This window comes from Nerophis ophidion, linkage group LG27, assembly GCF_033978795.1.
Source record: "Nerophis ophidion isolate RoL-2023_Sa linkage group LG27, RoL_Noph_v1.0, whole genome shotgun sequence".
In the NCBI taxonomy this organism is placed as follows: Eukaryota; Metazoa; Chordata; class Actinopteri; order Syngnathiformes; family Syngnathidae; genus Nerophis; species Nerophis ophidion.
Window position 1 is genome coordinate 25,445,345 of NC_084637.1, and position 18,799 is coordinate 25,464,143.

General features: G+C 39.4%; 1 protein-coding gene across 3 annotated transcripts in view; it reads left to right on the forward strand.

The window, feature by feature from the left end:
• The window catches only part of LOC133544401 (neurobeachin-like protein 1), a 151,379-nt gene that overhangs the window by 121,411 nt on the left and 11,169 nt on the right, over positions 1–18,799 (forward strand). For all 3 annotated transcript variants that reach the window (XM_061889685.1, XM_061889683.1, XM_061889686.1), the window contains 13 exons: positions 3,962–4,057; positions 4,141–4,265; positions 4,345–4,485; positions 5,655–5,785; positions 5,871–5,980; positions 10,560–10,677; positions 11,722–11,819; positions 11,894–12,010; positions 12,081–12,170; positions 12,307–12,416; positions 15,415–15,587; positions 15,714–15,808; positions 17,630–17,746. In XM_061889685.1, coding sequence (XP_061745669.1) covers positions 3,962–4,057; positions 4,141–4,265; positions 4,345–4,485; positions 5,655–5,785; positions 5,871–5,980; positions 10,560–10,677; positions 11,722–11,819; positions 11,894–12,010; positions 12,081–12,170; positions 12,307–12,416; positions 15,415–15,587; positions 15,714–15,808; positions 17,630–17,746 — 1,521 coding nt within the window. The remainder of the gene's footprint in view (positions 1–3,961; positions 4,058–4,140; positions 4,266–4,344; positions 4,486–5,654; positions 5,786–5,870; positions 5,981–10,559; positions 10,678–11,721; positions 11,820–11,893; positions 12,011–12,080; positions 12,171–12,306; positions 12,417–15,414; positions 15,588–15,713; positions 15,809–17,629; positions 17,747–18,799) is intronic.

Here is an 18,799-nt window from a genome sequence, read left to right on the forward strand (position 1 = left end):
GTTGGAGGAGGACTCAGGACAGACATGGAAATATATTTTTTTTAAATCTAAATGGGGCAACAAAACCCAATATTTTCAGCCATCTTTCTGAAAACAAATACAGAAATGTTACTATTTTTTCTGGAAACAAAACCAGATGCTTTAGCTGTAGCCATTTTTCTGGTGACAAAACAAGATTATTTTAGTCAAAGTCACACCGATTAACAAGACAAGTCTACTGTGCTATTTTTCTGTGAAATAAACTTGAATGATTTAAAAATTTGGCTCACGACTTGATGATATGGAAAAATGTTTTTCTTCCTGAAGATAAAGCATTTGAGAAGCACTCAACTCACACACGCTGACTCCAAATCATCATTGATGCAGAACCAGCAGACAATAACCAACATTATGTTTCATGTTGACTGGAAATTCCCCCGACAGCTGGTACAGCAAATGAATATGTTTGTCTTGATACAAGGAATAACGTTAGCTAACTTACCATCAATTTAAGACGATGATGTTGCCTAGCTAGCTAGGACTTCACTTACATCTCTCAATCCCGCTGCTTCTTTTCTGCTGCGGGCGAATAACTTTCTTAAATCCATCTAGGAGTAACAGTTGGAGTCAAATCAAAATAATGTAATTAACAAATTGTTGTTGGCTAACGTTACCTACCTCACGCAGTGATTCTCTCTCTCTCTCTCTCTCTCTCTCTCAACCGAAGTCTGGATCCACACATGAATCAATTACCATATTAAGTAGCCATGTGCTCATTGTTTCGTGGAGTGAATACAGTAGCAATCAATGACCATACTAAGTAGTATGTGCACTGTTGTCTATGTTATGTAGACTTAAAACTCTGAAGCTTTTTTTTTTGGGGTGAAATTTTTACTGGGGCACTGCAGATCAACAGTGGGGCACGTGCCCCAGTGAAATCTGTCTGGTGACGCCCCTGGTTATAGCTTATAGTATAGTGAAGCAAAGTTACAGATAAGAAACAATGTGTTTTAGCCTCGACAAAAGTCCCTATAAAAGAAAATCACACTTTGAATACACTATAATATATATATATATATATATATATATATTATAGTGTATTCAAAGTATGTATGTATATATATATCAATCAATCAATGTTTACTTATATAGCCCTAAATCACTAGTGTCTCAAAGGGCTGCACAAACCACTACGACATCCTCGGTAGGCCCACATAAGGGCAAGGAAAACTCACACCCAGTGGGACATCGGTGACAATAATGACCCAGTGGGACGTCGGTGACAATGATGACTATGAGAACATGATACTGTGATACTGATGATACTGATGACTATGAGAACATATGAGAACATGATACTGTGAAAGATCAATCCATAATGGATCCAACACAGTCGCGAGAGTCCAGTCCAAAGCGGATCCAACACAGCAGCGAGAGTCCCGTTCACAGCGGAGCCAGTAGGAAACCATCCCAAGCGTAGGCTGATCAGCAGCGCAGAGATGTCCCCAGCCGATACACAGGCGAGCAGTACATGGCCACCGGATCGGACCGGACTCCCTCCACAAAGGAGAGTGGGACATAGAAGAAAAAGAAGAGAAACGGCAGATCAACTGGTCTAAAAAGGGAGTCTATTTAAAGGCTAGAGTATACAAATGAGTTTTAAGGTGAGACTTAAATGCTTCTACTGAGGTGGCATCTCGAACTGTTACCGGGAGGGCATTCCAGAGTACTGGAGCCCGAAATGAAAACGCTCTACAGCCCGCAGACTTTTTTTGGGCTTTGGGGATCACTAATAAGCCGGAGTCCTTTGAACGCAGATTTCTTGCCGGGACATATGGTACAATACAATCGGCAAGATAGGATGGAGCTAGACCGTGTAGTATTTTATACGTAAGTAGTAAAACCTTAAAGTCACATCTTAAGTGCACAGGCAGCCAGTGCAGGTGAGCCAGTACAGGCGTAATGTGATCAAACTTTCTTGTTCTTGTCAAAAGTCTAGCAGCCGCATTTTGTACCAACTGTAATCTTTTAATGCTAGACATGGGGAGACCCGAAAATAATACGTTACAGTAGTCGAGGCGAGACGTAACAAACGCATGGATAATGATCTCAGCGTCTTTAGTGGACAGAATGGAGCGAATTTTAGCGATATTGCGGAGATGAAAGAAGGCCGTTTTAGTAACGCTTTTAATGTGTGCCTCAAAGGAGAGAGTTGGGTCGAAGATAATACCCAGATTCTTTACCGTGTCGCCTTGTTTAATTGTTTGGTTGTCAAATGTTAGAGTTGTATTATTAAATAGAGTGCGGTGTCTAGCAGGACCGATAATCAGCATTTCCGTTTTTTTGGCGTTGAGTTGCAAAAAGTTAGCGGACATCCATTGTTTAATTTCATTAAGACACGCCTCCAGCTGACTACAATCCGGCGTGTTGGTCAGCTTTAGGGGCATGTAGAGTTGGGTGTCATCAGCATAACAGTGAAAGCTAACACCGTATTTGCGTATGATGTCACCTAGCGGCAGCATGTAGATGCTGAAGAGTGCAGGGCCAAGGACCGAACCCTGGGGAACTCCACACGTTACCTTAACGTAGTCCGAGGTCACATTGTTATGGGAGACACACTGCATCCTATCAGTAAGATAAGAGTTAAACCAAGACAGGGCTAAGTCTGACATACCAATTCGTGTTTTGATACGTTCTAATAAAATATTATGATCGACAGTATCGAAAGCAGCGCTAAGATCGAGGAGCAGCAACATAGATGACGCATCAGAATCCATCGTTAGCAATAGATCATTAGTCATTTTTGCGAGGGCTGTCTCCGTCGAGTGATTTGCCCTGAAACCGGATTGAAAGGTTTCACATAGATTGTTAGACGCTAAGTGTTCATTTAACTGCTCCGCAACAATTTTTTCGAGGATTTTTGAAATAAAGGGAAGGTGAGACACCGGTCGGTAGTTTACCATGAGGTCAGGATCGAGGTTAGGTCTTTTAAGAAGAGGATGAATAACCGCTTTATATATATATATAAAAGATAATCACACTTTGAATACACTATAATATATAGATATATATATATATATATATATTATAGTGTATTCAAAGTGTGATTATCTTTTATATATATATATATATACATACATACATACATACATATATAAATACATATACATATATTTTATACATATATGTACATATAAATGTGTATACAGTGTATATATATGTATATATATATATGTATATATATATATATATATATATATATATATATATATATATATATATACATACATATTTAATTATTCTAAAACAACGGCAAGTTGAACTGTCAACGCGCCCACACTGAAGTCCCTTTGGTTTTCTCAAAAACATTAACAACCATGTAGCTAAAATAGTAAGATAAAAAGTAAAATTTTTCTTACCTTGCTGTCAGGGAATGTTTGGAGTAGAGAAGGCAGAAGCACAAGGCGAAGAAGGGAGAGGAGGCAGAAAGAGTAGGTGGCAGGGAGAAAGATCAGTGTGTTACTGCTTGGAAGGAGAATCCTCTTCTTTCTGGGTTCCCCGCTCCTCTCTAAGTCTAAGTCCACAGCGATTCCCTTCATATTTCCAGTCTGGTTTGTCGAAAATAGACAAAAATTGGTGAATTGCGTGAAAAGCAACACAATCTGAAACACTGAGAAGTGGCAACCAAGTAAGTAAAGGATGTGGCATAAAGGGCTCTGCCCTCTCCAAAATTGCTGCACCCGTATGTAGTGTACTTCACAGGAAGTGAAGTCCCTAAAATGGCTGCGCCTTGAAGCTTCTAGCGGCTCACAAAACGAATAAATTAATGAAGCAGTCATACGACGAGAAATGGTTTGCACACAGAGGCATATTTGGCTCAATCGAAAAGTCTGTAAATCGAAAAGTTAGCAAAAAGAGGGGTTCGTAAATCGAGGTTCCACTGTAATCGAATTTCATGCTTTTCGGGTCAAATTTTTCACAGAAATGGGTGAATCGGGAGATTTCCAACTTTGACTACCTGATGCAACTCAACACAATTGCGGGCAGAACGTACAACGACCTGGCACAGTACCCAGTGGTGCGTTGAACCACTAAACAGAAGGATCCGCCACTATGAGCTACCGCGTTTAAACTCTTTCTGCCGTCCACCCCTGTTGTCAGTTTCCCTGGGTTCTGGCTGACTACACGTCAGAAAAGCTGGACCTTTCGGATCCACGGGTGTTCAGGGACTTGTCAAAGCCAGTGGCGGTACAGAACAACCGCAACGCCAAAGCAGTTCGAGAAAGGTACGTTTCAGATGAAAAACATATTTTGAAGCGCTTTTCCGTCCCTAACAATCCTCATTATGGGCTCCATGTCTGCCAGGTATGACAGCTTTGAGGACCCAACCGGCACCACAGACAAGTTCCATTACGGCACCCACTATTCCAGCGCCGCCGGGGTGATGCACTACCTCATCCGAGTGGAGCCCTTCACCTCCCTGCACATCCAGCTGCAGAGCGGACGGTAAGCAGAGTGTTTTAACCTTCAGCCTAAAAGGGTCGGATTTTCCTACACGTTTCTCATGTCCATACTTGCCAACCTTGAGACCTCCGATTTCGGGAGATGGTGGGGGGGTGGTCGGAAGTGGGGCGGAGGTGTGGTTGGGGAGGGGGGCGTGGTTAAGAGGGGAGGAGTACAATTCACCAACTCGAGTATTTCATATATATATATATATATATATATATGTATATATATATATATGTGTGTGTATGAAATACTTGACTTTCAGTGAATAATAGCTATATATATTTATTTTATTATATATATAAATAAAATAAATTGTTGAATTTCTGACGGCACCTATCAAATACACAATAATAAAAACACAGTTGTTCTACTAACTGTACTGTGCTTGCTGGTTACTAAAAAAAACCCCAACTACACTTAACCTTTCACTATTTGAGTAACCTTTGTTCTGCCATTTGCGTATTGGCGAGCGATCTCCGAATCCGGGAACATATATCACGAAATTGTTGTTGACATCTGCAAATGAGAACGGGATGTTGCTTCCAGCTATCAGCATCGCCATCTTTGTCTCAGCATACGTTCCACCATTGGGTCTCCATTTTGCGAGGTTGCCCATAATACTGGGTTGTGAACGATGCTGCGCTGCGGACGCTTTGTGTTTCGCTGACCGTTCATGGCTGAGTATATCCGTTCGGCCGCCGTGTTCAATGGAGAAGTTTGTTCTACAAAATTTACAGGCAACATACCCCTTCCCCTTCGAACTCTCCTGGATAAACTGAAATTCTTGTTTCCAATCGTTCTGGAACTTGCAAGTGTATTTCTTCATTTTGCTCGTCGACGGTCTAATATATTGGGTTGGAGCCAATAACCAGGCGACGTGATGAATTTACGTATCTTTACTATGGACTTCAGGACAGACTCCCTAATGCATGTTCCTTGACTGCACTTAAGTGTAGAATATATGTAGACTATATTTACACTCTATTCTATTCTATGTACAGTAGATGGCAGTATTGTCCTGTTTAAGAGGGTCACAACATTGCTGAGTCAGGTTTTCATGGAACTGGAGGGGGTGTGGCCTCCAGCTCCGCCTGAATTTCGGGAGAAAATTTGTCCCGGGAGGTTTTCGAGGGTTGGCAAGTATGCTCATGTCTCGCTGCGCTCAGGTTCGACTGTGCCGACCGCCAGTTCCACTCCATTCCGGCAACATGGCAGACCCTCATGGACAACCCCAATGATGTCAAGGAGCTCATCCCGGAGTTCTTTTACTTCCCCGAGTTTCTTGAGAACCATAATGGTGAGGCTTACCACGGTTCGAACAAAAGTGGTTATGCACACTGGGTTAACTCCTCTCCTTTTGTACCCTGCTGTCACTCACTCAGGCTTTGACCTCGGTCGCAGGCAGATAACCAAAGAAAGAATAAATGATGTCATTCTGCCAAAATGGGCCACGTCTCCTGAGGACTTTATCTGCAAACACCGCAAAGCCCTGGTGAGATTCCGCTCCACTTTTCCTGCTCTTTGCTATTTATTGCATATTGCCAGTGTAGACCTTTCGGCGTGTTCCACGGGTACATCTACCTGCATGTCATAGGAGTATTTGCTTGTTTATTTTAAAATCCCCATTAGCTGATGCCATGGCAGTCAGCTTACTGGGATCTACACAAAACGTTACATAATAGGAAACTGTTTAAAGAAAAGAAAAATACTAATAAAAGATTCTATATGAGTTCACAATATGATTTATCACTATCAATGTATGTATAAAAAGGATTACATTGCATTAATCAACATGAAAAATCTAAATAACACATGAAATAACACAAAATAATTTAGTTTAGTGACTGTGGTCACTTTCATTCCGGTAAAGACCTTTGTACTCTTTTATTAGACAAATATCGAGTGGTATATAATTCCAATAAGCTACAGGTGTCAAACTCAAGGCCCAGGCCACATCATTGTATGAGTCCCGCAAAAGCTTGGGAAAAGTGTGTGTTTATAAAAAAAAATATTTTTTTTCCATCCATCCATTTCTACCGCTTATTCACTTCTTATATTTTTTTTACCAAATGAAAATAATTATTTCGATTTTGACAAGGAAAAAAATTTATCTTTTAAATGCTATTATCTAATCATGCCAAATATTACATTATTAGAGATGTCAGATAATGGCTTTTTTACCGATATCCGATATTCCGATATTGTCCAACTCTTCATTACCGATACCGGTATCAACCGATACCGATATACACAGTTGTGGAATTAACACATTATTGTGGCTAATTTTGTTGTGATGCTCCGCTGAATGCATTCAACAATGTAACAAGGTTTTCCAAACTAAATCAACTCAAGTTATGGAAAAAAATGCCCACAAAGTGAATAATTTTGTTTTAACATGCCTCAAAACAGCAGCTTGGAATTTAGGCCATGCTCCCAAATTTGAGGTGGGAGATGGGGTAGCGGGGGTGTATATTGTAGCGTCCCCGGAAGAGTTAGTACTGCTAGCAATTCTGGGTATTTGTTCTGTTGTGTTTATGTTGTGTTATGGTGCGGATGTTCTCCAGAAATGTGTTTGTCATTCTTGTTCGGTGTGGGTTCACAGTGGGGCGCATTTTTGTAACAGTGTTAAAGTTGTTTATACCGCCACCCTCAGTGTGACCTGTATGGCTGTTGATCAAGTATGCCTTGCATTCAATTGTGAATCTGAAAAGCCGTAGATATTATGTGACTGGGCCGGCACGCAAAGGAAGTGTCTTTAAGGTTCATTGCCGCTCTGTACCTCTCCCAACGCATGGGTGCTCAGCGGCGTTTTAAACAGTCATAAATTTTACTTATTTAAACTGATACCGATAATCTTGAAACTGATACCGATAATATCCGATTTTACATTTTAAAGCATTTATTGGCCGATGATATCGTCAGTCCGATATTATCGGACATCCTTATACATTATTATATCGTGTATAACAAAAATAGGTTAGTAAAGATAAACATAAAGAGTTGAATATTTGCTTGTCACCTTTATGTATGATGCATCCATTAATTTGTACATGAAAATAATCTAAAAATCAAGTGCACAGGCAATAATGTAATAATATGAGGTAAATATTGGTACACATTTATATCAATGCTGTCAAGTTATAATTTGACAGCATTGATATAAATGTGAAAAAGTTATTGCACGCATGCATAATTTTAGTTCATTTTAAAAAAATGGCCCTATAAATGCAGCTATTATTGCGATGTGGCCCTCAATAAAAATAAGTTTGACACCCCTGCAATAAGCAACGGCTCTATAAATGACTGTTTTTTTACATTGTGTTTGTTTTTGAAAAAGGTATGACAACACGACCGTTAACAGCGTATCTTGTATTGTAATTATGTGCATCAATGCAATCGTCGATCTGGTCAAACAAAAATGCGGGAAATTTTGAGTTGGTAACACAACAAAAAAGTATGGCCAAACCTGAAGAAATCCTTTGCTAAATATTGGGCCCGAGAGGCTGGAGTGCATCTTATCAATGCTATTTCTATTAGAACAGCCCAGAGCATGTCCAGCAGCCCTCTTCTAATCAATCTGTCATTTAACAAGATTTGTATTGACCTATAATCCGAGGGACACAAAATTAACGATTTACAAACTTGACCCCGGATACATAGGAAGAAGACTTTCTCGTGACTGCTATACCTCGACCTAGTTTGCTAACTATTGTATTTTTATGCTCGGTCCATGATCGTTGACCATATAGGCAATGCCATGCAATTTTGCCTTGTCTACCTGTTCTATGGGGTTACCGGCTAGGGCTAGGTTAAGTTTAGGTGTCGAAAGGAATTAAGGTTGCCACCCAAAAAACAATACTCTTAGTTTTGCATTTATTTAAGACTATTAAGTATGACTTGTGGAAAGTAATATTAATAATAATGGATTAGATAAATATAGCGTTTTAATATATGTGCAGGGTTTTCCACACATTCATTTATTTGTGGCGGCCCCCCACAAAAGAATTACGCCCGCCACAAATAAAAAAATAAAATAAAAAGTTTATTTTTTTTAATTATTTTAGGCTTTTGACTCGCTCGACCGCTCATAAAAGAAATGGGACTCTTTCTGTGAGTGGAGCTTGTAGTTACTTATTATATAAATATGTAAATATTATATAAATATGTGTATAAATATGTACATAAAGTGTTGTAATTATATTCCAACTCCGCGTTCTTCTTGGTCATCGGCGCCACCGCCGCTGCCACCCATTCCCAATAACGTCACAAGCACGCGTCAACATAAGCTTCATCATTCCGCGACGTTTTCAACAGGATACTTCGCGGGAAATTTTAAATTGGCATTTGTTGCAATGTCAATATTTCATCATTGATATATAAACTATCAGACTGCGTGGTCGGTAGTAGTGGGTTTCAGTAGGCCTTTAAGGTACATTTCTCCCTTTTTGCAGCGTCTAGACCACATTAGTCCAGAACCACCGTGAGTCGAAGCCAGTCCAGCTGTGGCTACAAATATAACTTACCGCCTACAGGGCATGAATGCGGAGTATTCGAATGATGGGTTCTCAGTTCTCTTTGAAGAGCTTTAAGTGTCTATAAATCCATTATTATTGTTATTATTATTATTACTGTAGCGATGGAGTCCTTGACAAGCCTTCGTTCGCAACTCTTGGAGCAGGGGCTCCTTAAAGGAGCGCAGCGATTTTCATGTTCAGTGATTCCATCAAAGAACGCGACAGAAATGGATGGACATGAGGATGACAGAAAATATATTCCTGAAAAATATCCAAACTTTGTGTAAATTTCTTGACAAATAGGAGTTATCTTGTATTGGTAATGAAGTGCAGGCAGCAGAGGTCGACCTAATTTGGAAGTGATGAAATCCATCCATCCATCTTCTTCCGCTTATCCGAGGTCGGGTCGCGGGGGCAGCAGCCTAAGCAGGGAAGCCCAGACTTTCCTCTCCCCGGCCTCTTCGTCCAGTTCTTCCCGGGGGATCCCGAGGCGTTCCCAGGCCAGCCGGGAGACGTAGTCTTCTCAACGTGTCCTGGGTCTTCCCTGTGGCCTCCTACCGGTCGGACGTGCCCGAAACACCTCCCCAGGGAGGCGCTCGGGTTGCATCCTGACCAGATACCCAAACCACCTCATCTGGCTCCTCTCGATGTGGAAGAGCAGCGACTTTACTTTGAGCTCCCCCCGGATGACAGAGCTTCTCACCCTATCTCTAAGGGAGAGACCCGCCACCCGGCGGAGGAATCCTCATTTCGGCCAATTGTACCCATGATCTGGTCCTTTCGGTCATAATCCAAAGCTTATGACCATAGGTGAGGATGGGAACGTAGATCGATCGGTAAATTGAGAGCTTTGCCTTCCGGCTCAGCTCCTTCTTCACATTACTGAAGACGCTGCACCGATCCGCCTGTCCACCTCACGATCCACTTTTCCCTCACTCGTGAACAAGACTCCGAGGTACTTGAACTCCTCCACTTGGGGCAAGATCTCCTCCCCAACCCGTAGATGGCACTCCACCCTTTTCCAGGCGAGAACCATGCATTCGGACTTGGAGGTGCTGATGAAATCACCATGCAAAATTACTAACGCGAATCAGTTTCATGGTAATGGCTATAATGGCAATTTAAATTAGCATCGAGCTAGCGCATTTTGAAAAGTGGCGTCTTACTTTTGGGTGCTTTCTATTAGGCATGTTTTTCTTTGTTGTCACGCAATAGTGCAACATTACTAAGAGGCTGCCCACTACAAATACACGTGTTTTCGCTTGAGTGTCTAGAACCAAACATGACGTGACGTCCAACAAATGTATCGAAATATGATACGGTTTGATATTATTTGAATCTTGGGTCGGTTACCTGCCAAAATACAGAAGGTATCCATCCCTAAATACACTACTGTACATCGTTTTTTAAGGGTAATGACTTGGGTTTTTGGAGTTTTTCTTTGCCCGGATGTAGGTTCGGATCAGCGGATTTCGTTGTTGCTTTTTGAAGCCCTTTGAGGCACTTGTGATTAAAGGCTACAAATAAACTTTGATTAATTGTGTGATGCTCTGACAGGAATCTGAGCACGTGTCAGCGCACCTTAACGAATGGATCGACCTGATCTTTGGTTACAAGCAGAGAGGTCCTGCAGCAGTGGAGGCCCTCAACGTCTTCTACTACTGCACATATGAGGGTAAACACCCCGAGTAGTCATCCTGGCACCATCTTTGTAATACCACACACTACTGCCTATAGTCCAGGCGGGTCCAAACTGGGCCCGTCAGACATCATGAGTTCAACAAAGCATCGCACTGCAGAGTGATTTCAATTTAATCTTAATTAAGAAGCAGAATGCTGCATATTTGCTGCCATCTTGTGGACAATGTGATTAAATCCAATCAATTACCTTTGAATGTACTTTGAAATAACAGCACAGCAATTCCTATACGACACAATCCTAGCAACCTTCCCTAATCATGATGCAAAAAACAAATTATAATAATAATGCAACCAACATAACGGTCAACATACTAGTCACATAACAAAACCTGCTCACTGAACATTTTTGATATTATGAAAAATGTCTAAAAATTCTAAAATACAGCCATGATGGGAAAAGTGTGAAACACTAACTCCACACTTATCCACGTTTGGGCGCATTTAGCTGCTTGATATTTCTGATCAATTACATAACTTTAAGAAGGTCGTCACAGAAGTAAACAAGGTAGGAGTCAAACTTTCACATACTCTTAATATTCAATTATATTCATTATCTATCTATATATCGACCATATTAATATAGTATGTACAGACACATATATGTATATGTGTAAAATATTTGAATGGTTATGTGTGTATGTATATGTGTATGTATATGTATATATATATATATATATAATCTAGTATATACATACAGTACGTGTGTGTGTGTGTGTGTGTATATATATATATATATATATTATATATATGTATAGTCAAGTATATATATATATATATATATGTATATGTATATATATGTATATAATATATTTTATATGTATGTATATAAATATATATATATATATATATACATATATATATATGTGTGTGTATGGTTATGTATGTACTTATATAAATGTATAGTTTCTTTACATGCAGCCAACTTTCTAAAGGTTTGGACGCCCATCGAGTACAGTACATAGATTTTAGTAAATACATTCTAGGTTCAGTATTTTTTAACATTGGCTGGGCTGTGCAGGGGCAGTGGACCTCGACGCCATAACTGATGAAAAGGAACGAAAAGCCCTGGAAGGCATGATCAGACACTTTGGGCAGACACCATGCCAGCTTCTCAAGGTACAGCACATTCCATGGACATGATACTGTTTTGTAGAACCATGAATAAGCATGATCATTCCATGTGTGGGCAGGAGCCCCATCCAGTACGTCTCTCTCAAGAGGAAGTGGAGAAGAGGAAGGCCCAGCTGGACTCGTGTTCTCTAAGCATGTTTGAAAACCTCAGCGACCTAAAGTCCTTCTTTGTTGAGGTTTGGATCCTCTAATATGGAGCATATCATTCCATGTGTCTCACACGTGTCTCTTCCTCTGTCGCTGCAGGGCATTAGTGACAATGCTCCACTTGTTAAAGCTGTTGTTCCAAAGAATCAGTCACACTCCTTCATCAGTCAAGGCAGCCCAGACACTCTGGTTGGCATACATATATATATATTTCTTGATCAACAATTAACTAGGAAAGCACACACAAAATCAGATATGTCAACAAAACAATCCTAATTTGGATTAGCGCCAAATAAAACACTTTAATTGATACATTTTTTTGCAGGTGACCGTAAGTCGGAACTGTCTGTTCGGGACCCACGGGTGGCTGCCTTACAACAGGAACATCTCCAACTACTTCACCTTCATTAAGGACCCCACAGTGTCCAACACCAAGTGAGAAAACTACATCCACCTACCAGCATGCATAACATGAAACCAAAGAGTAGGGCTGGGCAATTAATCACATTTTAATTTTGATTCCGGCTTCCCACGGTTCCTACTCTATATATGACAGCGTGCTAGTAAACCTAATTGATTTTAAACTCTACAAAAATTAAAGCTGCAAGCAGCGATGGACGGGACCGCTTTGGCTGCTGCCCCCGCGACCCAAGCCAGGATAAGCGTTAGAAGATGGATGGATGGATTATTACACAGAGAAAAAGTTGTATGCACATGTATTATACATCAGACTTGGAGGCACCATATGTAAGTACCCAAAATAAAGACTCGACATAAAAAGAAATTCAATCGGAGCTGAGACAAAGGAGGAAACGGGATTAAAACCCGATGCTAACCGCCCATTGAAAATACATGGATACGGCTAGTAGCTACTAGGGGTGTTGGAAAAAATTGATTCGAATACAAATCGAATCGAATCCTTTGTGCGATTCAGAATCGATTCTCATTTTAAAAAAATCGATTTAAAAAAAAAAAAATGTTTTTTTTATTGTTTATTTTTAAATCAATCCAACATAACAATACACAGAAACACCATAACAATGGAATCCAATTCCAAAACCAAACCTGACCCAGCAACACTCAGAACTGCAATAAACAGAGCAATTAAGGAGACACAACCACGACACAGAACAAACCATAAGTAGTGAAACAAAAATGAATATTATCAACAACAGTATCAATATTAGTTATAATTTCAGTATAGCAGTGATTAAAAATCCCTCATTGACATTATCATTAGACATTTATAAAAATTTTAAAAAAGAACAGTAGTGTCACAGTGGCTTACACTTGCATCGCATCTCATTAGCTTGACAACACACTGTGTCCAATGTTTTCACAAAGATAAAATAAGTCATAGTTTTGGTTCGTTTAATAGTTAAAACAAATGTACATTATTGCAATCAGTTGATAAAACATTGTCCTTTACAATATAAAAGCTTTTTTAAAAAAAATCTACTACTCTGCTAGCATGTCAGCAGACTGAGGTAGATCCTGCTGAAATCCTATCTATTGAATGAATACAGAATCGTTTTGAATCGGAAAAATATCGTTTTTGAATTGAGAATCGAATCGAATCGAAAAAAATCGATATATTATCGAATCGTGAACCCAAGAATCGATATTGAATCGAATCGTGGGACACCCAAAGATTCACAGCCATAGTAGCTACTATTAGCAAACAGATAGACTTACCAACATGGCGTAATATCTTGACATCGACACACTTTCTCGTCGCAACACGGCCCTGATGGTCGGCACCTATAAGTTTACAATTAGTTGTAAAATGTTGGACAGTTGTTTTTACGATATGCAGGCAAATGACAACTTTAAAAGATACCGGCTTATGTATAGACGATCACAGCCCCTCCCTCACAAATGTTGGTGCGTGCGCACCAGCAGCAGACGGTATGGGGTCAAATTACAGCTCAAAGAGGCAAAGGTGAGTGTTTTTACAAAACTTTTGTTTCGAAGAGGGAATTGCAAACTTCCTGTTGATTTTTGCTGAAGGGTGTCAGTGAATGAAATCTAGGTCTAAGTGAGACCTACATAGAGGTTTTTGTTTCATGTCACTACAACATTCTTACTGGAAGTTACAGGCAGTTTTGTCCGTGTTTTCTTCCTAAGGGGCGCTAGAGCGCAATTTTTAGTTTTGGGGTTAGGTTTTTTTGATTAAAATCGCAATGATCGTCAGTCCTGATGTGTGTGTCAAATTTGGTGAGTTTTGAAGGATGTTAAGGGGGTCAAATTACAGCTCAAAGCTGCGGAATAATAATAAAGAAAGAAAGAATAAAACGCTAGAAATTCAATAGGCTCCTCTGTCCCAAAGGGACATTCGGTCCCTAATAAAAGGCATTTCTATGTTGACGTAACAGAATTGGCAAACAAAACAGAATCTGCTGTTCAACACAGAATATCAGTGAAATTGACATAAATGGGACAAAGATGTTGTCATTGCGAGTAAAAGGAAAATTTTAATGGGAAAATAATGTTCCCGGGACCGCAAATTCACCCCGAAACACGTCCTAAACTAAATGTCAATGCCACTAAACTACGAAGCTAAAACTAGCAAGAACAAGCCACACACCAATAAAATATCTCATCTGCTTGTTGTGAACGACATCATGGATGTAACATCAATGTACAAACAAACATAAACACACCATTAAAACATCTCATCTGCTTGTGTTGTGAACGACATCATGGATATAAGATCAATATACAATCAGCAGTCTCAACTTAAAAGACTATCTTGTACTGTGCAGGTTTGAAATAAATACTTTATTTCAATTCAATATCTTTTTTTTTAAACAGCCTCTAGACGTCTCCTTACTTGTCAAGCTCTGAACAGCAGCACACTTCCACCCTTCAGAATAACAGCGCAGTGCCCAACATCTGGTCTGACTGCACTAACAAAATAAAGTTTTTTTTAAAACAGTACCTTACACCAGCATTATGTATTTAAAGCACTTATTGATATACTTGCAAAAAATATTATGTTTTGACATAATTGGTCAAAACTGTCCAAATTGCACTAATAAATTTGAGGATTTTTGCATTCATTGTATTTATGACAGAAAAAGCACACACTCCTTGTTGGTAAAATAAGGTAAAAAAATAAATTTTAAAACATTTTAATTGACAAAGCTGAAAGTTATGGTTTTATTGTTTTGCAATTGTTGTTTTAATTTATTTTGTGACCATTATTATTATTTTACTTCTTAATTCCTTACTATTATTTAAAGTTGAGTTTTGCTGGTACAATGAATACTTGTGTTTTCAAATTAATGAATAACCGTGTTATTAATCGTGATTTACTATAAATCATTGTAATTGTGATTATTAGTTTTGCCGTAATCCAGCCCTATCAAAGAGTCTGTTTGAGGAAAAGCACTGCTTTCACTCAGCACATGTACTTAAACCTGCCTTCCAGGACGCAGCGTTTCCTGTCCGGACCCTTGGCCCCTGGCGTGGAGGTAACAACGAGCCTGTTTGTAATCTCGCATGACGGAAAGTTGCTCTTCAGCGGTGGCCACTGGGACAACAGCCTCCGGGTCACATCGCTTGTCAAGGGCAAGACTGTGGGGCAACATATTCGTCACATGGGTGTGTTTACGGAACCTAGACGCTGTTTGATCTTTGTAGCTCTTTTTTCACTCTCCCAGTGAGATTTTTGGTCAAGATTGTGAAGAGCCCCATCGCACAATGTCTAATATCTTACGTCTTCTCCAGATATTGTAACCTGCCTGGCAACAGACCACTGCGGCATCCACCTGATGTCAGGATCCAAGGACACAACCTGCATGGTGTGGCATGTTCTGCAGCAGGTCAGAGCATCAGTCAACTCATACAGCGAGCTAGAATATATAGTAACCTTTCATTTCTCGCGTCTAATTTTTTGCCAAGTATGATTCCTTTTTACGAATTTATATATTTTCATAGTTGCAGCTCGGGTTGTATGTATACCGGTACTTGTATAGTAGGGCTGTGGATCTTTGGGTGTCCCACGATTCGATTGAATATTGATTCTTGGGGTCACGATTCGATGATATATATCGATTTTTTTCGATTCGATTCTCGATTCAAAAGCGATATTTTTCCGATTCAAAATGATTCTGTATTCATTCAATATATAGGATTTCAGCAGGATCTACGCCAGTCTGCTGACATGCAAGCAGAGTAGTAGATTTTTTTTTAAAAAAGCTTTTATAATTGTAAAGGACAATGTTTTATCAACGGATTGCAATAATGTAAATTTGTTTTACTATTAAACGAACCAAAACTATGACTTATTTTATCTTTGTAAAAACATTGGACACAGTGTGTTGTCAAGCTTATGAGATGCGATGCAAGTGTCAGCCACTGTGACACTATTTTTCTTTTTTTTTATATATAAATGTCTAATGATAATGTCAATGAGGGATTTTTACTCACTGCTATGCTGAAATTATAACTAATATTGATACTGTTGTTGATAATATTCATTTTTGTTTCACTACTTTTGGTTTGATCTGTGTCGTGTTTGTGTCCTCTCAATTGCTCTGTTTATTGCAGTTTTGAGTGTTGCTGGGTCAGGTTTGGTTTTGGAATTGGATTGCATTGTTATGGTTTTGCTATGTAGTGGTTTGTTGGATTGATTAAAAAAAAAAAATCAACAACGAAAAAATAAATTTTTAAAAAATGAGAATCGATTCTGAATCGCACAACGTATTCGAATCGATTTTTTCCCACACCCCTATTGTATAGTATCACGGTACTAATGAATCCAAAACAGTACTGTACTCAATTTGAAAAGTACAAGTTCCCCATATATATTTGTTTTTTTCGGGCATGACTGCGCATCATCACGTGGTGACATTGCTGGTTTTACGAGCAGAGGAACATGTTCGGCAGTGCACACACACGGAGTACTTAGAAGCAGATACAGTGTGTAGACAGACAAAAAAGCCAGCCTTTGTCCCTTGGTTAATATTTGTTCGAACACAAAACATAATGCCGTCTACAAAATTCAGAAATAGCATCTTGAATACAATATCGTCATCCGAAAAAAAACAATATATAAAGAAAATTTACTGTTATTACCATATGTCATTTTATCCACATTTACTCATAATAATAAACCCATTCATAATGTAATCAAATGTAGTTTGTATATATACAGTAGATTACAACAATCAGATATTTTACATTTCCTCATATTTTATCATGTATGAGTGGCATGAGTTGCCGAATGACATCGCCCGCGTCAAAAGCCCACGAATGTGGAAATGTGTTATTGATGAGGCAGACACTTCAAACATGAAAATCCTGCACGTAAACAATGGCTCCACCTCTTTCCCCTTGGTAAATATCTATTTTAATCACCACAACATATTAGACAATAAGTCAAGTACTGTACTGTTATACATATAAGACATCATTCAAGACTAACTTTAAGCCAAACATATGTAAACTTTGATTTGAAAAAATATATAGTGAGTAAAGCTTCAAAATTGAAGGCGCCATGCGGCAAGGGACTTCTGGTTAATGCCGCCGCGACAGTGATTTGTTGCATCCTTGCTGGTCGATCAAATGGCATAAAAACAAAAGTTGTTTGAGCTTGTTTCTGTACCACGGCTGATGTTTCCTCTCTCTTCTCTTCGTCGCAGGGCGCCACTCCTGTCGGCCTGCATCCCAAACCTGTTCAAGTGTTGCACGGCCACACGGACGAGGTGGTCAGCGTCAGTATCAGCACAGAGCTGGACATGGCCGTGTCCGGATCACGGGTGAGAGTGAAGACACTCGTTTAGGTTGAACACATTAATCACTACATTAAGGGCCTGGTCTACTAAAGGTTTGCGTGTAGTAAAACACGTGCAAACTTGATAGCGCACAAAGCTGATCTATGAAACTTGTGCAAAGACGGTTGCTTCTCCTTAGTGAGTGTTTCTTAACCATTGTTGGGTCGCCAGGACCCCTTAGAGCAGGGGTCGGGAACCTCTTTGGCTGAGAGAGCCATGAAAGCCAAATATTTTAAAATGTATTTCCGTGAGAGCCATATAATATTCTTTAACACTGAATACAACTAAATGCGTGCATTTTTAAGTAAGATCCAACATTTTTAGAGTATAGTAAGTCTGTTTTTCTTTTTAATAACATTGTTATTCTGAAGGTAACCAATAATTAATAAAATACTTCTTACCATTAAGGCGACTTCTGGTGCTGCATGGTTTTGCTGATGGCTTTGTAGTCTAGTTAATACGTGGTTATTTTTAACATCATCATCATCAATATGTATCGCAGATCTTAAGATCCATTTAACATATAAAAACACAATACAAAACATTAAAAAATAATAATAATAAATAAATTTAAAAAACACCGTAATGACCAGCGGAATTATTTGTTACTTATCCTGTTAAGCAATGTTGTCAGAGTTATTTGTTGTTGAACCCCAAGATGCAGAGACGGAGGCAGGCATGGTATAGGAAAACCTGATTTAATTGAAACTACACAAGAACAAACAAAAAGCACGCACGTGGGCGGAATAACAAACTAAGAGAGCTAGCACTGGGAGCTAGAAAAACAAAAAGGAACTTTAGCATGGGAGCTAGAGGATAAAAAACAGAAAAACTGGAAATAGCTAATGGCTAACAAAAACAGCTTACCGCTACGACGACCAGGACAAGATGTAGCACGACAGGTAATAGCTGAAATGATGCCAGACACGACAGGTAGCAAAGACACAAGAGTGACATGCGGCAACAACAATACAAATGACAATACAATGATCCAGCAACTGACACAACACAAAGCAAGTACAAATAGGAGCGAGCTGA